This window comes from Syngnathus leptorhynchus, chromosome 12 (assembly GCF_054491065.1).
Source record: "Syngnathus leptorhynchus isolate UIUO chromosome 12, UIUO_Slep, whole genome shotgun sequence".
Taxonomy (NCBI): Eukaryota; Metazoa; Chordata; class Actinopteri; order Syngnathiformes; family Syngnathidae; genus Syngnathus; species Syngnathus leptorhynchus.
In genome coordinates, this window is record NC_141206.1 from 9,293,517 (window position 1) to 9,318,100 (window position 24,584).

Genomic DNA, 24,584 nt, shown 5'->3' on the forward strand with positions numbered 1-24,584 from the left:
TTTCTGCAATCTAGATCCTTTTGTTTTTATTTTTTCTACTTTGATGTTGTAGATGTTTGCTGCGGACTAACAGGAACTACAGACACCACCTTGTTTCTCGTAGTGGCGGACATTCTACCGTTGCACCAATGATGTAACTTTCCTGATAGGTCAGTAACAGATGAGTGGCGAGTTTCTGCGAGTGGAGTCTCGTTACATTTAAAAGTTCCAATTACATAGCCCAATTCATCCATTTCCTTTCAATTTACATGATGATACGAACAATGTTTCGCACCGGCGGCTCTCTTCTCCAGGTAAATTCTAATCATAGTACATTTCTTGTGTTTACTAGTCATTCATTTACTTGACGTGAACGTGAAGAGTGCGAACACGAGACGATCAATTTATCAATGAGTCAAGTCTTTTATTTTGTCACCATGCTCAATATCTAATTGCTTGAGAATGAATACATTTGATCAGTATATATATATCTATGTAACTGTATTGTCCATTTATTGTACACACTTAATACTAGTAGTAATAATAATGCATAGTATTCATCTATATTTATATCTGTATATGTGTGTGTTTTCTAGCAAAGCCGACAAACAGTGCCGAGGTTGTGGGTTTCTCCAGTTCAGCAGCGATGGGCGTCCAGTCTGCCAATGAACACGGTGGTTCTGTTTGTGCCACAGCAGGAAGCATGGGTGGTGGAGAGAATGGGTCGTTTCCATCGCATCCTGGAACCGGTATGTTTCACCTCTTTTGTCCTATGTTTAAACATATGAAAAGAATATCGACTGCATTTACTAATGCTTGGTTGACCTCCTCTAGGGGTTAAATTTCCTCATACCTATACTTGACCGAATCCGCTATGTGCAAAGCCTCAAAGAAATTGTCATTGATGTCCCAGAGCAGTCTGCAGTATCTTTAGGTCAGTCATTTAGTTTTTTTTTCCTTCAATCTGTCTTGAGAAAAACGTCTATGAAATATGTTTGGGTATTTTTGTCATTGAATTTTGAATTTGTTTTGCAGATAATGTAACACTACAGATTGATGGAGTTCTGTATTTAAGGATCCTGGACCCTTTTAAAGTAAGATTTTAAAATGGATATGACCATTTTTTCTGGTCCTATGTTGTTTTTAAATGTACATTGATAATTCCAGGCTAGTTATGGTGTTGAAGATCCTGAATATGCCGTCACGCAGCTGGCACAGACCACCATGCGTTCAGAATTGGGAAAACTCACACTGGACAAAGTGTTCAGGGTAATCAATCGTCTGTTCGATCTCACCTTGAAACAAGGATATAAAAATCATGTATATTATTTCACCTCAAGGAAAGAGAGTCCCTGAACTCCAACATTGTTCACTCCATCAACCAAGCCTCAGACGAGTGGGGAATCCGTTGCTTGCGGTATGAAATTAAAGATATTCACGTTCCACCTCGTGTGAAGGAATCCATGCAAATGCAGGTGAGGTGGACATTTGAAACTTGGCATCCATCTAGAAATTATCTGTTGACCATGCGTAACGTTCCGTAGGTGGAGGCTGAACGCAAGAAGAGAGCCACAGTGCTGGAGTCCGAGGGAATGAGGGAATCGGCCATTAATGTCGCAGAAGGACGAAAACAAGCTCAAATTCTTGCCTCGGAGGGTGAAAAGGCAGAACAGATCAACCAAGCGGCCGGTTAGCTTCCATATTCGCTTTTTGGTTGAAGTGATTTGCTGAATAATTAAAATAATTTTTAATGAATTTATTTTACGAAATCTCTTTGTCTCCAGGTGAAGCCCAAGCAGTTTTAGCCAAAGCTGAAGCCAAAGCCAAGGCCATCCGTCTTCTATCCGATGCTCTCACTGAGCAGGTGAAGAGTATTAATTTTTGGGGTTAGTCTTTGCATTGGGTCATTTCAATTTCAAACGTCTCTTTGTTATTTTTATCTCCCAGAATGGAAATGCGGCAGCCTCACTCAGCGTGGCCGAGCAGTACGTGTCAGCGTTCTCTAAATTAGCCAAAGAGTCCAACACTGTCCTTCTCCCATCAAATGCGGGGGACGTGAGCAGCATGGTTACGCAGGTATGAACAGACAGTGGTGTCTGAAATTGTGATATTACTCATGGTGTTTTCCCGTCCTCAGGCCATGGCCGTTTATGGTACATTAGCAAAGGCAACGCCGAAGATCCCACCAGCAGAAGTGGAGGAGAGTGAAGATGTTTTGAATCAGCCAGAATTGAAATAGCACAGGACACAGTCAATGAACTCTCAAAGCAGTTGGATGTCTAAAACTTGGAGTTGCACGAGTGGAATCTTCACTGACTTTTTTTTTTTTTTTTTTTGCCAGTCATCGAGTGTCACATCAGCAATTATTTTGATGACGGTGACTTTTGGATGCGTGTTATGTTTATGATTTACCTTTGTTTTCTGGAAGTTACGAGGTCTAATATTAATTTGCAAGGTATTTCGGTTTATCAATGCTGAAAATTCGATTTTGTTCACTCAGTTAAAATTTGTTGAAAATGTTTTTTATTGGAAAAGCTTTCCCTTTGTTCTGTGGTTAGTAAATAAACACTGTGCCCAACCTTCACATCTGTATTCAGCCCTTTTCCCCGTCTAATTCATTTTGTGCAAGATTACAAAGTTTGTGAATACACCTGCAGACACTGACCGAGGTTGATTTCTGATTCCTTTAACCAGTATTTAGTATTTCACATTAATTTATCACCACGTTTTGTACAAATGACGTGGAACAGATATTCTCATAGGCACACAATAAACGCTTTGGATTTTCCCTGCAAGGTAAAAAGAAGGGTGAACTACTATGAAAGAAGTGCATCACGGAAATATGTCCGTACGGAAATTCTTTGCGCTTGAAAGTTCCCACCCCGGGTTATAATCTTGACGGTCCCGAACGGAGTCCTCATGAGACTGGGGTTAAGCGTACCTGTGTGTACCTGAGACACCTAAACACCCTTGGTCCAACCCAACAACCGTCAAGTCCGCCCCCTGATCCAAGGAGGGGGTGGCAGAATGACCATCACAAGGTCAGTGTGTCAAAGCGAGGCGACCCCAGATCTACAACTGGATGACGCGAACATGAATGGAAACAAATAGTATTTGATCTTTTAACTATTGTTTGTAAAATGAAAGGGCTCCGGGTGATCTCCTTGCTCCTCTGGTTGTGTGCGGTGTATTTTGTTGGAATTTACCTTTTTGTGGGTGGATTCCTTTTGGTTCGACTGGAGGTGAACCGTACCAGCACCTGCGGAGACGTACTCGAGCCAAGGGGAGAATCGAAAGACTTTTGCGGGGCAAAGCCACGTTTCCGCAGGGCTGTCATCGTCATCATCGACGCCCTCAGGATCGACTTTACACGCTTTGACCCCAACAACACGTCGCCACAACCTTTTGAAAACAAAATCCGTGTGATTGATGAGATAACATCATCCAAGCCTGCCCAGTGCCGCTTGTACCCTTTTCGTGCTGACCCACCTACGACCACCATGCAGAGGATTAAGGGATTGACTACTGGGTCTTTACCCACTTTTGTAGATATTGGTAATAACTTTGCATCAACGGCCATCACTGATGACAACCTTATCCACCAATTTGGTCAAATCGGTGAGTAGTATGTAAACATGCATCCATCACAGAGCAAAAATAGTAACAAAAACTTTTCGGCGCATAGATGGGGTGTGCATGCATAATAATAATCATTGGCAAAGAAATTCTATTTGACTTCTGATGCTACGCCGCTGTCATTTTCTTGGAAACAACTAACGCACTCTCTCACAGGCAAACGCGTGGTGTTCATGGGCGACGACACTTGGGAAAGTCTTTTCCCAAAGAAGTTTCACCGATCTCTGCCCTTCCATTCATTTAACACGCGCGACCTGAACACAGTGGACGACGGCATCCTTCAGAATCTCTACAAAACTAGTATGATTTGTTGAGTAGTAGTCGGTCCTGTTTATATTTTTCTAACGGTCCTTTTGTTGGCTTTGACAGTGGTTGGCGACGAATGGGATGTAGTGGTTGCTCATTTCCTCGGGGTGGACCACTGTGGTCACAGGTTTGGTCCTGATCACCCGAGGATGGCTGACAAGCTCATCCAGATGGATGGAGTCATCAGGTCAGAGAATGATAAAATAATGCGTAAAATTACTGATTGGAAAATGAAGCTTCAGGATGCTTCATGAACCATTTGTATTATTTTGACTGGAGTAAAAAAAAAAAAAAAACTGGTTCATGAAGCATCTTGAAGCTTCATTTTCCTTTCATTACTATTACTTTAATTTTTGCATGTAGTTTTTCAAAAGAAGCCTTTGTAAAAGTTACTTTCTTCTCCATTTTGCCTGCAGGTCTGTGATCGACCACTTGGAGAATGACACGCTTTTGGTGGTGATGGGAGATCATGGAATGACAGACACTGGCGATCATGGAGGAGAAAGTCAGAAGGAGACTGAAGCGGCCCTCTTCCTCTATAGTTCTGCCCCACTCTTTCCGGGACCCCCATCGCAGGTCTGATCAATTTAATAGCTGAGAATAAAAGTAGGCTTCATTCTTTCCGATATTTGGAAAATCTATTTTGAGGTCATGAAAGAAAGTAATTTCCATTTCCGCTTTGCCAATGGATGCTGGTAGTCGTTTTTTTTTCACTGTCAGCAATTAATTCAGTGCACCTCCCACTAAAGTGTTAAAATGCAGAACGCATTTAACATAATTGCTTTTTAAATGGAGCATCGCGTTCTGGAATATACACGGTGCGCAGATTATGTCCTCAAGACAAACAGCGGGGAGATAATCAGGCATCTGCCGCATTAGACACTAAGACAAATGTATTTTTTAGTTATCGGGAGCCTTTTAGGATATTATACATTAATTAAATCCTTTTTGCGGACATAAATTCTTTAATTTTTCTTAAAAAATCAACAATGCCCCTTATTGGCTGAAAATTACAATATCTATGGACAGCCCATAAATAATGATGTTGCAACTGTTTTATATACCTCTTTGCAGGATGAACCAGATGTGGTGCCCCAGATTGACCTGGTTCCCACTCTGGCTCTGCTTCTTGGAGCACCCATCCCATATAGCAGCGTGGGCCAAGTTCTCTTGCCTTTGTTTCCTTCATTTGCCCCTGCACAAGGTGCAGTTGCAGGTCTCACCCAGTTAGAGGCGCTGTGGATCAACGCAAAACAGGTTTGGCACAGAAGGTTGCAAAATAAATATCTACTTTTCAATCTAAGTATGTGTGTATTGTGTTTCTGAAGGTGAGCCGTTTCCTGATGACGTACTCCGCCGTTGCCAAAGACATCCCGACGGAGATTCTGGCTCTGCTTAAGGATCAATTTGAAAACCTCTCCTCGGAGTATCTCGCATTTGTCAGAGAGGGCCGCCCATCCTCTCGTGAGCTGTCGCTGACAATGCGGGCCTACCTCACCTCCGTCCAAGACGTGTGCCGAGCCACCTGGGCCCGCTTCAACTGGTTCAAAATGGGCGCCGGTCTAATCATCATGGCACTTGCCAGCCTGATGTGTTTCACCGTGTCCGAAATGTCATCCGTGCTCGTCAGAGAGAATCACTTGAGACTAAAGACACCCGTTGTGGTCGCGCTGCTTGTTGGGTTCTGCGTGGCTGCTGGTCAGCTGCTCTCATGGGGTTACGTGGAGTTAACGTGGTGCACGGCCGCTACCGCTTTCACCTCGGAGCTCTTCTTCCTAGGCTGGGCCCATCGATTCAAAAAATCTGCCGCTTTTAAAAATGAAGCTAAAACTCCGAAGAGTGCAAGATGGAGGAACTCACATTATCTTCTTTCCCCACCTGTGGTGGTGACACTCCTTCACTTTGTCTCTTTGTTCTCTAATAGCTACGTTGTCAAAGAAGGTCAGGTCATAACCTTTTTGGTTTTCTCCTTGGCTCTCAGTGTTCCCCTTCGTCTCAATTGGGATGGCCTCCTTCTGCCCGCTAACCAAGATCCCTCCAAGCACGTTTTGCAGCTACCCTCACTGCCTTCAACGGTGAGAAAAGAAAGCGGGACACTCTTAGCCTTCTTCGCACTCCTCGTGGGAAGTCTCTACTTCTCCGTCTTCTTCCACGGCTGTCGAGAGGAGCAGCACGACTGCCAGCCGTCCCCATTCCTTTCTTCCCTCGCTCGAGTGAAGGACAATCAAGTGAAGAACCTTTTCTACATCTTCTCAGTTTTCTCCCTAGCCATGTGGACGTATCTGTTGAGGAGATGTCTCCGCCATTACGGGAACCTCAACTCCTCAGGCGGAACCGTATTCACGGCCCGCTGGATCCTACCCCTGCTTTCTGTGTGTCTGGGCGTCTACTGGGCCGTTAGCGCCTCACCGGAGGACGGCTTCAAGAACTTAGCTGAGCTCATCAAACTGGCTCAGCTGATCATTCCCAGAGCCGCCTATTTCCTCCTGGGACTTGGCCTGATCCTGATCTGGCTGGACCCCCTAACCGTGTTTGTGAAACACAGGCCCGCAAGCACGACGAAAAATACGTCCGTGCCGCGCTACCGAGCCAGCACCGGTATCAGCCCGCAAGCCGAGCTTCGGCACCTCATCCCGCAAATCTACCAGCGTATGCGGCGCTCGCTCGACGACGGAGAGACGGGCGGAGCCGGCGAGGCGGACAACAGACCTGCCGTGGAGGCCTACGGCCTCGGGACGGTCTACTCCGCCCCGCTGCTTATATTCTGTGGGCTGCTGGGATTGGGTTTGCTGCAGTTGCACCCGGAAGGCATGGCTCTGTCTTTCCTGCTGCTACTTTTGGAAATGGGGGCTCTGCTGCACATTCATGCCTCCTCAACAAGCCTCCGCGACCTGCACGGAGTCAATTCTGGTGAGTTGACACCATTTTCACTTTCCTCTTGTCCGATATGACACCATTTTTCTTCAGGTGGCTTCAATGTGCCCTGGACTCCTGTCGTGTTGTGGTCCCTGGCCGCCACCCAGTTCTTCCACGCGACAGGTCACCTCCCCGCCTTCCCCGCCATTCAATGGGGAGCAGCCTTTGTGGGTTTCCCCGATGGACACACGGGCACCTTACTGCCAGCCACATTGGTTACCCTCAACACCTTCGCTTCACACATTCTGTTTGCAGGTACGTCGGAAAAAAAATGGTGTTGCTTGATTTTTTTTTCATTCTATATCCTGTATATAAATAAGATGCATTACTGCAAGTCATCCATATAAGGCATACAATTAAAAAATAAATATATATTTTAAGTGCATCTTATAAATACAGAAATTAGCAATAACATCAAGCATTGTTTTCCAATGGCTGAAAATTTCTCCGGCCAATTACCGCTTTGTTGTCTCCAGTGGGATGTCCGTTGCTTCTGTTTTGGCCCCTGGTTTGCGAGGTCAGAGGAAGCAGGTCGGCAAAAGCCAGTGGTGAAAGAGGAGAAGAGGCGGTGATGGAGATGAGACTGAGGGAGAAGCCTCAACTTTTCAGCTTGGCTCTCCTGCAACTCTCCACACGCTACCTTTTTATTCTCGGACTGCAGGTACAGAGATAAAGTTCATTCATACACGTTACAATATGTTTAATTGCTCGGGCAGACGCTGGCATTCTAGTTGTGTCTTTCTACTTCTCAGGTTTTTGCTTCGATGTGTGCTGCTGCCATCCTCAGGAGACACCTAATGGTGTGGGGTATTTTCGCACCCAAGTAAGTGCCCGACTACAATTTCCCGCTCGTACAGACTCGCCGGTTTTGAAAGGCTTTTTCGGGATATGGACGCAATAGAAATTGCCTGGCACTTACACAGGTTTCCACCATTGGCGCATTAGCGCACGCAAATTCACCTCGCAGTAATGGACCGCTGTAATAGATATTGTTGGTAGTTACAGATGTCTGACTTGAGACGATTTCAACTAAGTGCCGTTTCCCCGGAAGGCATTCAACTCGACTTTCTACTTTTCAGGTTTATGTTTTCTGCCTCGGGGTTCCTGGTGAGCTGCGTGTGTTTGCTGCTCGGCGTCTCGTTAGTGCTGAGAGTGGACGTGGCCGTCGGACGTTGGTTCGAGAGACTCGTCCCCCAAGTGTCCAGGTAGCCAAAGCTACCCCGCTCGAGCGCACTATGCCATTAAAGAAATAAACAAGGTGGGGAAGTTCTGTGGACACTTGATAAATGGTGTGAAGACTCAAAACTACTGACAAATTGAAAGTTGCAAGTGCAGGCTGCAATGTTAAGTCTGCATTTTTTTAAATATATAAGACCTGAGAAGAGTTGCACTTTCTGATTGTTTTTTTTTTCTTTACCCCTGATTTTTTTTTCTATCAAGTAATCAAACAAATAATTCCAATAAAAATAAAAAAATAACAATAATATAATCACAATATTTAGTTTATGAATTACAAATTAAATCAATGTCTTAACATCTTTTATTACTGCCTTTTCTTTTCCAACAATGTCTTTCTTATAAGTCATTTATTTTCTTAAGGATGTCTTGAATCACTGTCAAGGATGTTTTGTGTAATGTGCTGCTAAAAGTTCATAATGCACAATATTGAAGGCATGTGAAGCTCAGGTTGAATCAACATTGCATTTCTTCAATTCAGCCCAAATGATGATTTAATCATGTTGCTATAGTGTGTTTGGATCAAATATATCTCTATGAAAAACTAAAATGAGTGACTGAAAACAAACCTTTTCCGTGTGTTGTTCATGAAAATAGTTTTTGGACTTGTCAACTTGAACTTTATGTACTGCTAACTATTTATACTTGAAAGGTGCTATTAAAAAAATAGAACATGTTTATTGATCAGGGGAGATGATGGAAGATTTTACTACCCATCAGTCAATGTCTTTCATTCATTATTCACATGGGACTTCGACGTTTTCAATTTCCATACTGTCTCACTTGTACTACATTAGTGAAGCTCATGTTTTGTCCAAAATAAATAAATAAAATCTATCCCATTTAATTGAATTCCCTATTTTAAAATGTCAAATACTGTCATTTCCTCTTCCAGATATCGGTGTCAAAATACTGACAGATTCTCATTTCATTCATCAAATATGAAAAGAAAAAAATTAATAACTGTTTACAAAGGATTTGGTTGGCATCACGACGATGAGCGTGAGGGATTGTCTCGCTTATTGACAGGCAACCTGTGCAAGCTGTTTTTGTAATTAACTCACGTGCTACAAAGGTCACACGTGATCTCAAAAGTCAAATGCCAAACGAAGCGGAGCTCTGACGACGACGCTGATGGGAAACACAGATGGGCCGAAACACTTTTGCATCTACGTTTGGCACCACACAAACACACACACTGGAGTTGCAGGAAAATAAAGCCACTTTTCTTTCTGAGGCTTGTTAAAAGCACTCACTGCCGGGGCTTGTTTTCACTTTTTTTTTTTTCTTTTTTAAGAAGTGATAATAGCGTCTGTGCGGTCAACATCACTCCATTAGAAACAGTCTGCTATTATCTCGCATTGAACAAAAAACAAGACACGACAGGTTGGAGGCGGCCTGGATGTGAAATACGAAATGATTTCGACTGATAAGAAAAACAAATCCCGTGTAAATATCAGTCAAGATATGCCATATAAAATTGATTGAATTGAATCAAGTGACTTCCTTCTATTTTTCCTGAAAAACCAAATTCAGACATCTCCTGACTTATTTGGAGGTCAATCCTTTAAATCAGCCCCCAGCTGTTCCTTCAGCTTCTCAGGGAACACTTTTCTGCTTGGCGTCTGTCGTAATTCCAAGGGATGCACTTCACACATGCACACTCCAGATGCCTTCTCATCACAGATAAGCCAGCAAAAAATAAAAAAAAAATTAATTCCTTACATCTTCAGGAAGGATACCGAACCAATCGCTACGTCATGTGATCAGTGTCACTTGTTTCTATTGCCCAAGCTAAAGTCCCTCCTTTGCCCATCTTTCATTCACCCCCCCCCCCCCCAACGTATCACTTCCATCTTCTACTCGTCCCTTCGCTCCAGAAGAGCACGGCAGTAAATAAATTTTGCTGCTCTCACTCACGTCTCGGATAAATCAGTCTCATGGGGTGCCTGCCCTGCCCACCTATCGTGTGAAATTAAACCGAGTAAATCTTTGGTTGTCTGCTCGTATCGAAAAATGTCACTGTAAATTATCCTCTATTTTTTTTTTTTCATCCAACAGAGTTTCATGATTTTGTTGCTAGGCTGGCAAAATTTCCAAAGACAAAAAACACTGTCAGAAACACAATCTAATCCAGATTTTTGGAAACTACACAGCACAGAAACAGCCCTCCTCAAATATCGCTGTAATGTCCTCGTCCTCCGACTTCCGCCGCCTTAATATTCTCAGCGTGTTCGACCTCACCGCTGTGTTTGACTCCATAAACCGCTTCTCCCGTTTGGAGACCATTTCAGTTAAATATTACAACCCTCTTCTTCTAGCTCAGATCATACAATATCTAAAATAACAGGAGCTACAACTCCTCTTGTTTTAAGGTGTTCCACAGGGCTCAATGCTTGGTCCCCTTTTATTCCGCATCAGTTTTCGCTTACTTTGCTGATTGCTTGATTTGAAAAACAACTAAGTTACATTGCATTTTTATTAGTGACACTCAGTAGGTCATGATTTCATTTCCATAAGTGTAAAGGAATTTCATGAGTGATTTGTATCCCATGTTTACATATTTGCAGCATATAAGGAGTAGCACCACTGACAGCTGTGAGGCATATGCTGCTGGAGTTGCACCAGATGTCTTCTGAACTGTGTGATAAGGAGGACACACTTCGACTTGGACCAATTGAGTCATATATGTGAAATGTGTCTCACTACGAGCAACTACAAATGAAGCTCTTTTTGCAGAATAGCAACGTGGTGTGTTTTAAAGCGCACGAGGCCGAGCAATAATCAGAACATTGCTGGGGATTTGCCACGGCGTAGAAGAAGAACACATTAAGATAATGGATCATTGTGCAATCTGGTGGGCTCTTCAACTTCCTCCCGCCCTCCAAGCCTCCAAGCACTCGTCTTCGACCTCCGCTCGCTAATGTATCACGCAGCCGAGGCCTCCCGAACAATTGCTATTGTCCCTAAGAGATAGTCATGTTTTCTCTAACAGTTTTTTTAATCACTTTCCTTAAGCAGCTCACATTTGAAACAATGCTGCTTCGTCCACTGTGTATTTTAAAAAAATTTTTTTTTTTTTTACATGTGACGATGGAACAATCATCCCTCTTTTATCGGTGAAATACAGATTTTGCTTGGAAAACAAAAATGACACTATTGGCACTACTGATGTTTGGCTCACATGCACTCGAGAGACATGTAAACAAAATATTCATCCAGGCTGGAAACAACATGGCCGAAAGCAGCCCATCACATTTATGTTGTTGTTGTTGTTGCTGCTGCTGCTGGAGACGTTTGCTGCCAACAGACAGCATGAGGAGGATGAGAGTGCAAAACAATATGCTGGGGCTTCTCTCACCTCAACTACTCACTTGCAGATGGGATGGCGATCGATACAGTTAGTGAGCTTTAAAAGAGCCGAGAGAGGAAGGACATTTACTAGTGAAGGAACGTAGCGTTTATATTACTGCGTACCGTATTTAAGCTTTCAAATGTTTCTTTTTGCTCATTAAAAGGATCCTAATCCAATTTCCTTTCGCATTGAACCCTGGCGAAAAAATATTTTATATTTTTTTCCCGCTTCTTGTTCTGCACAACATCAAAAAATGTTGAAATAATCAGATTTATACAGAAAATGCTTATCAAAGTTAATTTCCCCCTCAGTAGGCCTAATAAAGGATTAAAGTTATTACAGTTCTCGTTTTCCCTTCATCCATTGTTATCTTTCAAAAATATGTCACAAACACAATTACATTTTGTTACGGGCTGGTTTTGATATCAGGCTTATTGTTTGGACTCAGCGCTTTTATTTTCATCTTATTCTTATTGTGTTGGAAAAAGTTCACCCTGAGCTAATTTTCAGGCTGCTGACCACAACTTGTCAGTTTGAATAGTTCCCCCATCAAGATTATTTCAAACACGTTTCCATTATAGGAAAAGAAGGGGAGGGGGGGGGGTCCTATCAAATATTAAATTGCACTAATACACCACGTTGGGCCATTGCCATGGAAATATAGTTCATACTCAAAACATTACGTCAAACGACTTGTAATCTCTGGGTGGCTGCTGGTAATGAGGGCCGGGTGGTTATGATATTCGGGGGCTAATGGCTTTTCCTTTCATTACCGTCTTCCTGAGTGCACAGGAATTAAGTTGTACTTTGGATACAGGATGCGGATGTCAGTCAGGTGTGGAGAGGTGAAGGCTTCTCTCGATAAACAAGAGTATGCCGACATTGAGAAGTTTGGGCAGCTTTTGTCAGGAGTTGGAAGTAAATGGCGCCGTATTTTGAAGGCGGAATAGTTTGCCATGGTATAATTCATTCAGGACAGTCCCGCTATGAAATTAGCATGTGATTATCTGAAGATAATGAGATGATTAGTTGGTTGTTATCTATTTCAGTGGAGTTGAATCATTCTAAAATGTTAACCTGTTCACTACCAGCACAGTTGAAATGGAACTTTGACGTGTATATGGGTCACTGGCAGTGAATGATTTTGATATGAATAAATTATTTTACAGAATGAGCTGTATATTCAGCAATTAATAGCAATGAGCCCCCTTTCCTTAAAGTAGAATTTAAATAACATGACAATCAAGGTTCCATATCATCTAACTTCAAATATTTTTGTGACTATATATATATACTCTTTGTGGGGGTTGCTGTACAACTAATGGAACACCAACTTGTCTAACAAAGACTTCTTTGGATTGTTTTTTGAAAACGGGACTGGTGCAGAGAACATGGCCTTGGATTTCTACGTCACTGTTGCCATGCCGACCTACTTTCAAGTGCCATTTGCTGAGAAAATGCTGAGAATGATCAAACTTGAACACAATAACCCCACAGGAATAAAATATAACCTTGCGTAATTCTACACCCTCCTTAAAAATCCCTCAACCCGAATATAACACATTCATTTTAGCAAATTATGGAATGCTAAACTTTATTAGCATCGTGTTTGATTCAACAGATTACCCATTCTATCATTTTACCATAATTGACCTCACGTTTTGCACTTGAGACGTTCATCCCAACGAGACATTCACTTAAACGAGTGAGTCCTGATTAATGCAAACCACCTCAGTGTTTGGCCAAGATCAATAAAATCTCTGCTTATGAACATGAAAGGGGGCATTATGCTCGCTCAGTGCCCAACTCTCAACGAATAAAAATAACATTATTCCTTTCAGTCCACCCCAGGAACATAATTAGATTCTTTTCATCTGAAACAATGGGACTCAAAGATACGTTTGAGCACGGAACAACGCCATGTTTGATCCGGCTCGGTGTTAGCTGAAGGCCCTCCGTGTGTTGAATCTTTCAGTTGTAAATGATGTACAGTATGTCGGAAACATGTTGGACCCTTTCTCCATATAGCGTACGTAATGAATAATTTATGAGGAAACAAATAAACGTCTTTAGGGTGAAATATGATAATTACGTTCTCAGTGTGCGACAGGAACGAGCAGACACGATGTCGATACGTGACATGAGACGGAAATTTGTCGCTAATCTTCGAAGGCTGTGATTGGTGAGTTGTGCACATTTTCCACTCAATTACCCTACTGTCACTTTGTATTCTTTGTCTTCCGTGCACTGATTAGAAAAGTCCCAAGTCTGTATTTTTCAGCCCCAGCTCGATTTGTTAATGTTTATTTATGCTTCTTAGTGGTACTGAGTAAACAATCACGACTAATCTGAAGCCGTGCGGCGAAGGCTAATCGACACGTTGCTGCCGGTTAAACACATACTTTTTATGTATTAGCACATAAAACATACTTTGGTCGCTAGGATGGAGTAATTTCTAACTGAAAGTCGTGCAAGACTGAATGCAAAGTGAAAAGTACAATGGTTCCTTAATTGAACATAATCAGGTACTGTGAGTCCTATTTATTTTTTCTTCCCCGCCCTTAAATGATTCTGAGCTGAAAGGACAATGATTGCAGCGCTCTGAGTCCACGGGAGAGCAATTAAGCACACCACGGACAACTTTTTCCCTTTTCCCTCCATCCAGTTGTGAAAAGAGAACATCAAGACTGTCGGGTCAGCGTGCACTTACATCTTTATCAATAATGCAAGGTGCCTCCATTCGAACCAGCGAGTTTAAGAATGACAGAGGGGCACTGAGCATGTAGATGTTCATACATAAAGCATAGCAGGCAGTGGTCGCGGAAGCAAAGGAGAAGCTGCTGTGTGGATACTGACGAAGCAGTTGCATTCACGAGTCGAATGGAGAATGAGAAAAACATTTGCAAATTTTGCACACAAAAAAAATTGCAATTTAAAAAAAAAAAAATTGTTTGCAAAATTTCTATTTTTTTTGGGGCAAAATTGGTTGCCTTGAAATTTCGAGGATGTATTTTCTCAAAAAAGATCCCACCCTCTAATGGAAAAACATTTAGTTAGCATAGCCAGATGGAAAAAAGCTACATCATCGTTCCTGAATTCAAATTTGTGCATTGTTTTATAATCCCTACTGTAGATAATCCAAATTAAAAAAAAGTGACCTGTGCACACAATATGCATAAAAATACTCAAAGAGAAAAAGCCGGAAAAGAAAGTCACAGTTTGACCTGTCACGCTCTAAATGTGCTAAAAGTTAATTGGATGCTGTGGACGCATCCTCCCTAACGTCATTAGTTTGTCGCAGTAGCCTGCTTCGGTCCAATCAGGGCATCCCGCAACTTTATTAACCTCAGTGGTCGCTTGACTGTCTCACTGAGGTCGAGGGAGGAAAGGAGGGGGGGGGGGGGGGGTGCTTTCTCTGGATGACTCTGGCTTATAAATGGGAGATGTAACTTGATTGGCTGCCTGTGAGTCAGCAGCGCCAAGGTCTCTCCTCTTGCGAGCGGCGACGCGCTGCGTGGCCGCTCACAAGCACTGGCGGAGCAGCCCACGGAAGGAAGGCAAACTCCATTTCAGCACCGGAGCTGTCCATTGCTCCTCGGAGTCAAGTCTCTGTTCCCACGCTCGACCCCCCCTCCCATCCCTCCCCACCCTTGCGCAATTCTTGTTTTCGGAGGCAAGAAGCTGCTAATTCTCCTCTCGGAGACTGGGAGACGAAGGAATAAATCCCCTAAAAAAAACCAACCCAACAACCCAGGAAGGTGCACAGACTTCATCCGAGCCAAAGTCCTGCCATGCTTAACGGCCCAGTTTGAGGGCACCGGAGTGATCGAGTCCTTATTGAACGGCATTTTTCCCCCCCTCCTTTAAAGGTGAGTTCAGTCGGGCTGCTCAAGCTCACGCACGCACACACAAACCTTTTTGAATCATGTTACATAACAAATTGTAATGCAGGTTGCTAGTTAGGGGCTCTTGGGAGTCATTTTGTTGGGGATCCTGCACTCTTTATCATTTCTTCTTTTTACGTCAGTGGGGTTGATTATCTGACTATAGGTGTCCAGTTTCCCGTAGTTGTAAAAGGCATCTCAGTGTAGCTCATTCATAGAAAGCACATTTACGTCAGCATGGATTGTTTTGGCTTTGCACCCACAGTAATTACATGTCACACAGTGGCTGTATCTTGACTTCCTTTTTTTATTTTTTTTTATGAGGTCATGACCTTCCTTCTAATATATCACAGATGGGATGCCGTGAGGAAAAAACATATCTCAAGAAGCCCTTGTTCAGTTTTTGTCATTAGCCTTGGCTGTTTTTACCCTTCCCCACATTGAAGCAATTTTGAGTGCACGCCTCAGCATGTGACAGATTCCTCACAGTCTGATCCTCCTTTGCTGCCGTTTATTGTTTGACTCTGTGAGTTGGCACACACGCATGCTCGGCTCTGGCGGCGCCTGAATGCCAATGTGATGTCTCTTAGACTACGCATGTATTGAGATTTGAATTCTTCTGCCATTCTGGTGTTTTATTTTGATTGCATTTTCAAATATATCTTTCAAACTACACGTCAGGTAATGCTTAGTTTGACTTTTTTGTCGTTTTATTTTATAGTGATGAACTTTATAAGTTCATGGCAGTTAGCATTAGCAATGTTCAAATGTTACATAAATCATTTCCTGTGCAGTTCATTAAGGTTTTAATTGCGACGGTTTGAGCTGGGAAGTAATTATTTCATTAAAAATTGAAATTTGAGCGCAAATATTGTTCAACTTTGGCGGTTCAGTCGTAATTATGAATTTTTTCTGATGCATCGTTAATTCAATTCACTTTGTACAACTGCGTGTTTTAAATGTTCAGCTAATGATTCCAGTCACTCTTTCACTGGAAGGCTCTGGCTAAACTCATTAGTGTAATTAGTTCCAGGTCTCTGCTTCCCTGGTCCGTGGGTTACTTGTGTGGCTAAAGGGGGGGGGCGGATTCTTTCCCATGAAAAGCTTTGTGGGGATTCCATGAAAAAAAAAAAAAAAAAAAGGCCTTCTCCCTCTCAGGCAAGCAATGAAAGGAAGCACTGGTTGGGATTCTAATCAGCACATACCAGTGACATCCAACAGCTTTGGGAAAGCAGTCACGAGTACAAAGCCAGAAAGTGCCCACTGATTACAAATTTTAAATTCATTTCACGTCAAATGTTTGTTTTGTTATTAATACACAAGTATTGAACGTCGGCCCTAACGAAAAATAATTGAATCTGAAATTTTTGTGACGAATGTAAACTATTTTGCTCCACGGGTTGATTTAAATAAATTCCCAATCTCGCTATCGGCAGTGAGATTTCTCGTGGGGTTAGACCGTCCGTGTGCTGTGGCTACTGAAAAAAAAAATCCAATTTTAAATCACATTACTTTTCATCATAAAAACAACTACTGCTCTTCCCAATGGGAGAGTGTGGCAAGACCAGAAAAAATATCTGTCAGGATCAGAAAAATAAATGAGAGGCATTTGATGAGTTCTTTGGTCTGACCTCCCTTTTTAATTTATCAATATTTAATCAAACCAAGCTTCTCTTGAAAGCGCCGTCACCATCAATTGCAGACAGGACTCAAGAGGCCCAATGAGTATTGAATTTGGCCTTCTCGCTAAGGTTTATCTGGAAAAAAAAGACAGAGTGCACTTTCAAAATGTACTAACGGCATATATTTTTCAAGAAAGTGCAAACGAAATCTTCTGAATTGCTGCTTTGAAAATAACATTCCCAAGTTGGGATACATCACAATCTATCAGCCTTAAGGAGTGATCCTATCTTCCCTTGCCTCCCCTCAGATCTTTTTATAACCCGAGGCCTGTAAATCATTCAGATGCGTCTAGGACTGGGAGAAAAAACGTACACGTCAATTTGTGACACATTTAAGACGTCTTTTTCAAATCTCAGATAAATTGTGACTCAGTTATAAATCTTGAGCCTCAGTGTCACTTTTTAAAAGCATTATTTTGATTATTTGGCACATCCGGTCTATTAAATAAGTAGCCAGTGTGTCTACTTTAAAACTAGTTTGAGACACGTCAATTTCATTTTTGGTTCATCCCGCAAAAGAAAAAAAGAAAAGAAAATAACTGTTGGAGTAGTTCCTCAATCAAACCTACTGTCAGTTCGCTTAAAGATATCACGCTTGAGAAGCGACAAACTGTCAGGTTACTGAACTCCGACAAACGAAGGTATCAAAGAGAGGCATTAACCCACTTTTGTCAGTATAAATTTTGTTTGAGTGGAGTGGGGGGGAGAGCAAATACAAAGGTCTTATTTAATATTCAGAAGTTAACCTGGAAATGACAAGCTTCCGTTTGTTCAGCAGGTACATCAGTCATCATCTCTGTGCAGAGAATATAAATTTGCGTGCTTCTGATATGTCATACCATCGAAAGCCAAGATCGAAAACACTTGATATTCACAGAGAAGAAAGAAACAACCTACCTTAAAAAAAAAGCAAGTACTGAGCATACAGGGAAGCAAATGGTTTGACATTTGGAGCTGGACCTAAATAACATCTGATTGTCAATTCACGCCAGGTGGCCACAGGAGGCTCCGCCCACCGACACTCACCTGGGCAATGAAACAAAAAAAAGACATTAAAATCTTCTCACTGTGCTTGATTATCATGGAAAAACAGAAGGAGATATTTCAATGGATTTTGTAATGGCAAATCAATCTTTCAAATTTAAAACAGCCATTTTTTTTTATTCTATATTACGTATTGTTTTAACTGTTGAACATTCTCAGTGAGTCAAATGAAGCTTCATATTTGCTTCATGAACCACATCGGATCGAAAGCACCAGCCACTAGCCACTGATTCATAAAGTCAATTTGAAGCTTCATTTTCCCCATCACATTTTTGTAGTCTGCTCGAGTGCATCATAACCACAATTCACTGGACCTTGTTTTGGGAGGGGTTGTCCTTGAACATAACAAGCCATGTGTCACACTGTACAATGTATGCCTTGACAGGAAATCTAGGCTAAAGCTTGTGAGAGGACATGCCCTGATGCTAGAAAGAAAAGAAGCCTATAAAGTTCACAGGCAGCCTGGGACCAAATGAAGGGCTTGTTGGCTATTAGAGTAGCCCGGGAGGAAGAGAGCGAGAATGACTCCCATTTCACTTCAGATAGATGAGATTGAATTTCATACAAGCACTTATGTGGAGTGAAGATGGATGGGATTGAATTTCACAGCAAAGAAACATGTCCCACTAGAAGCTTCAATCCACGATGGCGCCTTTTTGTCGAATAATACAATTCACTGTCTCACAGGACAAAACGTCTGTGCACTCAAAATAATGATGTAATCACATCTACCTGGGAAACATCCTAATAATGCTTGTAATTGACACTGTTATAGAAGAGGAACCAATTTTGATCCATTTGGTGCAATTATGAGTTGTGTATCTGTATTCTACAAGATTCAATAAAAAGAAGGGCAAAAGGTTTCTCTCATGGGATTTATTTAACGATAGTTGAGACAAAGTTGGAAATGACTTTGAAGGGCAAAGCCGTTAAACTCCTCCCAGACTATTTATTGGTGTCACGTTGTTTGCGATCAACAAAATCCTGGCTCGTGTTAGCAGTTGTTGAAGAAATTATTTGTAAAATAGCTGGAGAATAAATTAATTTCGCCTATTCCACAGAGCATAAGGAATAGATGTTTGTCGTCGGGTCTTGACATTTAAAAACAAAAAAAAAATCGAAACCACTATGAAGGTTTGTTGATGCACAAATAACAGAGCTGGCAATGATTGGGTATCTGAAAATAATAAAACATCATTTTTCACACAATACCTGACTCTTTGAGAACACAGGGACAAAAAAAGGTCACTTGTGTTTTGTTAAAACCGACACAATTCCTGATTACCATCCAAAACCCGTTATTCTTTCAGTCTTTCAAATCATTTTTGAAATGAAAGAAGCAAGTCACAGTAGACCGATCAGTATATTTCTTGAGCCTTAAAGACAGAACATGAAAAAGCTCAGATGGTGCCGGACTGATGTTGTTTTTATTTTTAATGGATCACAGATGGATTTACTACATGAGCCTCAGGCTTTTTCCCAGTACTCATGCAAGTATCCCCTGTCCCTTCCTCTCTCCATCTGTGTGCAGCCATGGGTGTGCTCATGTCAAAGAAGCAGTCTGTGGACAAGGTGCAGAGATGCACCGCTGTGGTCTCAGCCTTCCAGTCAGGCATCAAGGACCGCCCGGCCATTGTCAAGCCGACGGAGGGCGACGCGGAAGACGGCGACGTGCCAGCTAATACCTCGAGCGGGGCTAAAGAGAAGAACACGGAGGAAGGGGAAGGCGGGGAAACGGAAAGTGGCACCGGCCCGTCTGCAGCTCAGCAGGCCTCCGTCAACCAGGAGGCCTGGTCCAGGTTACGAGACGGGAAGGGAGTAGAGCCTGAAGATCTGGAAAAGAGGCATCAGCTCACACCGCCTGCTTATGTGCGGCCCAAAAGGGAAGCTGATGATGATCAGCCTTTAGAAGTCGAGCTGGCCAAAAAAGAGCAGGTGACGATAGAATCAATATGTCAATCAATATATATGCATGAAAGACCAATAAATCTAAAATGACTTCAGTTTACGCATGTCAAATCCTAGAGGCATAGGATTAAAGCGCTATTTGTACCATGTCGGTCTCCATGGCAACAGCAGCAAATGATCCGGTCTCCTCGTCCAACGAGGAAATCTTACGCTTTTTTCTTTATATTCTCAAGGAAGAGAAAGTTGGAAAGTACAAAAACTCAATCACACTGCATCAGAAGCCAAAGCACAATGGCCTTCAGCAGCAGTTTGACTGACTCATAAGGCAGCAGAAATCCCAATTGATCATGGACATGTGTGTTCCGATAGTTACCAAATATTTTCATTCCAATTTCTTCTGCTCCTGTACAATTATAATCCCCCAGCAAAAAAAAAAAAAAAAAAATGCAACGTCATTTTAATGAGGAAAACACCATCGTTATTTACACCAAGGTCACGAGAAGTGATGCAGTCCAAGCCCTAAAGCTGCTGTGGCATTTGAAAGGAGATAAAATGGGTTTGGTGCTTGAATTATGTCGTGAAATAGCCAAACGTCACGCGGTTATTTTCAATCGTGAGCCAACCCGGTGGATTTCGAATGCTAATGGAAGCAGCAGGACATGGACAATAAACGCAACTAATTCGCCATCCAACAAACAGTAGTCGTGTCTTGCTAGGTAGTAATTTCCACCTGTTTTGTTATTATTTAGGCAGGGAAGGTGGACTCATTAAATTTGGGCACAAAATTGGGCGCCAAATGTTAAAATAAAATAAATAGGAGGAAAAAAAGAAAAAGTTTCGATTTCCCTCTGCCACTATCATGTTTTTTTTTTTCTCCTTTTTTAGCCGCAAAGCGACGAGATGTGCGACGTGTGTGAGGTGTGGACGGCCGACGACCTCTACCCGTGCAGGATCTGCACTCGGGTCTTCCATGACGGTTGCCTGAGGGAGTTGGGCTACCTTCGTGCTGAGGCCTTGCAGGAGATGCGAGACACAGCTCACACAGTTACCGGCTGGAGTTGCTATTATTGTGTAAGCGCGAAAAAAAAATCAGGCAGTATACATGAAGCTGTGTTTTTGCTGATCGTGCTGGAAAAAAAATGAAACTGTTTTGAACACTGTGAGAGGCCGAAGAGTGTTTTTGCTCAAGAACCCTTCACTGTGAAGTGGAGGCTTTGCTGCGCCTAATCAGCAATGGGAAATTAAACCAAATGCCAAACACACTCAGAGGCGGTTTAGGGGGGCTTTTCGCCACTCTGTGAAAGAACCCTGAAAGGTCCTCTGTCTTTTTTTTCTGGTTGCTTCACTGGGAGAGGAATGCAGACCGGAAGACATTTGTGTCTCGGAGAGGGAGAAAGCGCTTAAATGTCAGTTGTTGCCCCCCCGCTGCCCCCCCAAAATCTATTTGTAGCATCTATTCCTTTACATTCCTTAAATGTGGATTTATAACATCAATATAATTTTCTTCACATTTTTTTTGTGTGATTTGTTGATGGTTTGTCAAAAATCGATATTCCCCACATATTCCTGGCAAATCTTCCATTATTGCATATTACAACCAAATACAAAGTTCCACAAGGATTAATACCGGGCACACTGTTGTTTCATTGATACATTTGCTTTTTTTCTTGTGCCTTGAAAATGTATCAACTCGGTAGCAATATTTAAGGCTAATGGAGGTTATTCCACCAATTCTATTCATCTTGAAAATACGAGCCAAGCAGTGCATTCATTACTCTGTGACACTTTCATTGGATTCTGCCTGAGCTTGTCCACGCTTGTGAATAATGTCACATATACTTGATTCAAAGTGCAAGTAGAGACTTAAACCACAAGACCACATTACACCTTGTTCTTTTGTCCTTATATTAACTTCCTGTTTCTAAATTCATTCCGAGATAGACGTTAAGCAACGACACACTTCCCGGGATGTCTAAATCTAACTTTTTATTCTTTAAACCATATGTGTCAAAGACATTGTGTAATTATACCACCTATGTATTTCATACTGCACATCCGTGAAAGAACTTATCCGATTTGCCAATTAACTATAAAATAACCTCGCCTGTCTGCCTTTCCTGTTCTTATAGGATAATTTGAACCTGCTGTTAACGGAGGAAGAAATGTACAGCCTTATGGAGACCTTTAAGCAGTGCAAGATCATCCCAGGTGACTTCCGGAATATATTTTAGGGAAGCAGAATTGCATTTAAAGATTTTTTTCATCAAATAGTATTCAAAATTTTTCATTTTTAACCGTCAAACCGTGTCTTTGAATTGCTCCCAGTCTCATTATCCTGAAAGACCTCTCGTATTCTTTTATGGACCAACAGGGAAGAGAAGTTTCATTTTGTCTGAAATGTGTCATTGGGAGTTCATTATAATTGGAGAAATGTTCTCAGTGCTTAATGAAGGTGTATATTGTGTTATTAATTACGCCTTGTCAGAGTCGTGCCTGGTATCGGACGAGTTGCTGCAGTACCACCACTTTGTATCCAAGCAACAGTTTGATAAGGACCTGACCGATGAGCAAGAGGAAGAAGTCCTGACCCAGTTTGCAGCACTGGACCCCGACAAGAAGGGTCACGTGGAGTGGTCAGACTTTCTCTACTTTGAATCGTTGGCAGTTTTGAAAAAGTTTCGCACTGAGGTAAAGAAAATGTATTTTCACACTCCAACACGTGTCAAATGCCATTACTTGATTCTCGCTCCCCCGTTAGAATTCACTTGTACGCCTGCTGACCGCTAAAGAACGAGACACTGCTCGGTTAATGTTCCTGAATCTGGATGTGGATGAAGACGGATTGATCACTCGAGCAGAAAGCCGGCAGGCCCAGCAGTCCTGGTTCAACAAGTTCAGCAAAGACTCGCAGTCCTGCAACGTGAGGTGAGAAAACATTCATCTCATTTTTCTTTCTTTCATTTTTCTAATGAATACATTGACTGGACTGGACACGGTAGTACAGACGGTCTCTGTTGCATTTATCGCTACTGTATTGATTCTTCATTCATTCGTCTCAAAGCGCTTTCAGGAGACACGCTCGATATTGCGCAATATGAACTCCATCTTTGTGACTGCACATTTATCACGTTAATATCCGCGGGGACAGTTGAGCATATGTTTGTAGCATCTGACAGTTTCCACTCACTGTTTGCCATATCTGTATGTCTGTGGTGGACAAAAAAAACAAAAAATAAAATGAAAATAAATCATATTATTAATTAAGAAAATTCTATTATTCCTCTAATATACTCGTATAAAATCAAACCTTCCACCATCGAGACAAACTTGCATGAGCTTCATCCATATGGTCTCATGTCTTATTTCACATGCACCATTCCATCCCTGTTCATCATGTGCGACCCGCTCAGACTCATGGGATTCTGCGCTCCTATGAATTGTGGGTGAGTGTGACTCAGAAATGTGCACGGCTCATTTCCCTTCGCTCACTTCGGCACCTCTGCAATATCTAGCATGCATGCTCTTCTTATCTTAAGATTCATAAGTGGCCCCAAAAAAATATATATAATTTTTCCTGAATGTATTTCCTGTATGACTTCTGTGCGAGCATAAATTAAGAATATATTTTTTTACATACAAAGTCAGGTGACAGCTAGCTCATTGTGAAGTACTGATGGGAAAATGAAGCTTCAACTGTGCCTCGTGAAACAGTTGCTGGTTCATGAAGCACAATTGAAGCTTCATTTTCTCTTCAGCAGTATAAAGGAATGTGGTAATAAATACTCGCTTTTCTGTGTGTTTTTTACGTCTTGTTTTTCTTGTGTACACAAGCATAAGTCACGTCGGGCCCATTTGTGAGAGCAGCCCGGCCAGCTCAAGCAGTGAACAAAGCAAGACTGATGACAATCGGTTTGTACTCTTCTAGTTTTTGCATTTTAGGAAATATTTATTCAAATATAAATAAAGACACATCATATTTTGACACTAATGATGAAAACAAAACATTGAAGACAATTATGTTCTCTTTTGATGGTACAGGAAGAATAATTTAACGTTCATTATTAAATTTGGCGAGCTGCAATGTGTGCTAATCCAAGCGTGTCTAATATTTTGCCCCTCGCATAAATCTAATTAATGTTACCAAAAATATATACGTCTCTCAGACGGATGGAAAATGTTCTGCCTGTTGCCACGTTAAATATTCATCAGAGAACATTTGGACACGCTGTCAAAATGTGATTTTCTATTGGTAGGATGTGTCACATCACTAATGAAAGAGGGCAGACATGTCAGGATGATCTTGAGAAAGAAATTCTAAGAAAAGACAGACACCAAAAATAGCTACCTCAAAATAAAAGTGATGTTTTCATTTAAAAATGGCTCAAATAGATTTCGTCTTAATACAACATCAAAAAGGATTTCAAAAGAAAAGCTTTTAACTAGTCTTTATGGACAAATGATACGAGTGGGTCAGTTATGTGTTTTTTTTTTTTTTTTAATAATGTCTATATTCAATAGGCCGACGTCTTGGGCAGACTTTCTCAGGGAGAGTTCCATCTACATCTTGGCCGCACGTCCCAATAGTTCGGCCATGCACATCCGTCTTCCCTTATAGTCCAGTGCGAAATGGGGCAGACA

At 41.9% G+C, this 24,584-nt stretch overlaps 3 protein-coding genes and 1 long non-coding RNA gene across 4 annotated transcripts; 3 read left to right on the forward strand and 1 right to left on the reverse strand.

Moving 5' to 3' along the window:
• Positions 1-104: 104 nt before the first annotated feature.
• On the forward strand, positions 105-2,563 carry stoml2 (stomatin (EPB72)-like 2). The gene is made up of 10 exons (XM_085926567.1): positions 105-293; positions 576-728; positions 814-913; positions 1,015-1,073; positions 1,147-1,248; positions 1,320-1,454; positions 1,524-1,668; positions 1,764-1,843; positions 1,927-2,055; positions 2,117-2,563. The coding sequence occupies exons 1-10, from the start codon at positions 249-251 to the stop codon at positions 2,216-2,218; spliced, it is 1,050 nt and encodes a 349-aa protein (XP_085782693.1). The 5' UTR covers positions 105-248; the 3' UTR covers positions 2,219-2,563.
• On the reverse strand, positions 376-17,915 carry LOC147048324 (uncharacterized). Its single transcript, XR_015067777.1, has 5 exons — positions 17,892-17,915; positions 7,297-7,492; positions 4,986-5,157; positions 3,186-3,381; positions 376-749 (listed from the first exon to the last, which is right to left on the reverse strand). It is a non-coding gene; the product is annotated as an uncharacterized LOC147048324 (long non-coding RNA).
• On the forward strand, positions 2,856-8,920 carry pigo (phosphatidylinositol glycan anchor biosynthesis, class O). Its single transcript, XM_085926566.1, has 10 exons — positions 2,856-3,597; positions 3,772-3,915; positions 3,985-4,108; positions 4,338-4,497; positions 4,996-5,178; positions 5,250-6,831; positions 6,889-7,092; positions 7,314-7,498; positions 7,590-7,660; positions 7,917-8,920. Exons 1-10 carry the CDS (start codon positions 3,120-3,122, stop codon positions 8,044-8,046), a joined length of 3,261 nt encoding a protein of 1,086 aa, XP_085782692.1. The 5' UTR covers positions 2,856-3,119; the 3' UTR covers positions 8,047-8,920.
• Positions 17,916-19,571: 1,656 nt separating the features above from the next.
• Positions 19,572-24,561, forward strand: phf24 (PHD finger protein 24). The gene is made up of 8 exons (XM_085926815.1): positions 19,572-19,973; positions 20,832-21,017; positions 22,076-22,154; positions 22,432-22,634; positions 22,705-22,871; positions 23,357-23,389; positions 23,778-23,855; positions 24,465-24,561. The coding sequence occupies exons 1-8, from the start codon at positions 19,572-19,574 to the stop codon at positions 24,559-24,561; spliced, it is 1,245 nt and encodes a 414-aa protein (XP_085782941.1).
• The last annotated feature ends 23 nt before the right edge of the window (positions 24,562-24,584 follow it).

What these genes read in the sequence shown, in the direction of transcription:
- stoml2 (XM_085926567.1), top strand. Translation starts at nt 249, where the DNA reads ATGATGATACGAACAATGTTTCGCACCGGCGGCTCTCTTCTCCAG. An exon ending in GCAGTCTGCAGTATCTTTAG is followed by an intron (nt 914 to 1,014) that starts GTCAGTCATTTA and finishes TTTGTTTTGCAG; the next exon opens with ATAATGTAACACTACAGATT. An exon ending in CCGATGCTCTCACTGAGCAG is followed by an intron (nt 1,844 to 1,926) that starts GTGAAGAGTATT and finishes TTTATCTCCCAG; the next exon opens with AATGGAAATGCGGCAGCCTC.
- pigo (XM_085926566.1), top strand. Translation starts at nt 3,120, where the DNA reads ATGAAAGGGCTCCGGGTGATCTCCTTGCTCCTCTGGTTGTGTGCGGTG. An exon ending in CCACCAATTTGGTCAAATCG is followed by an intron (nt 3,598 to 3,771) that starts GTGAGTAGTATG and finishes ACTCTCTCACAG; the next exon opens with GCAAACGCGTGGTGTTCATG. An exon ending in TTCACACATTCTGTTTGCAG is followed by an intron (nt 7,093 to 7,313) that starts GTACGTCGGAAA and finishes TGTTGTCTCCAG; the next exon opens with TGGGATGTCCGTTGCTTCTG.
- phf24 (XM_085926815.1), top strand. Translation starts at nt 19,572, where the DNA reads ATGGGTGTGCTCATGTCAAAGAAGCAGTCTGTGGACAAGGTGCAGAGA. An exon ending in TGAAAAAGTTTCGCACTGAG is followed by an intron (nt 22,635 to 22,704) that starts GTAAAGAAAATG and finishes CTCCCCCGTTAG; the next exon opens with AATTCACTTGTACGCCTGCT. An exon ending in TCGCAGTCCTGCAACGTGAG is followed by an intron (nt 22,872 to 23,356) that starts GTGAGAAAACAT and finishes CGACCCGCTCAG; the next exon opens with ACTCATGGGATTCTGCGCTC.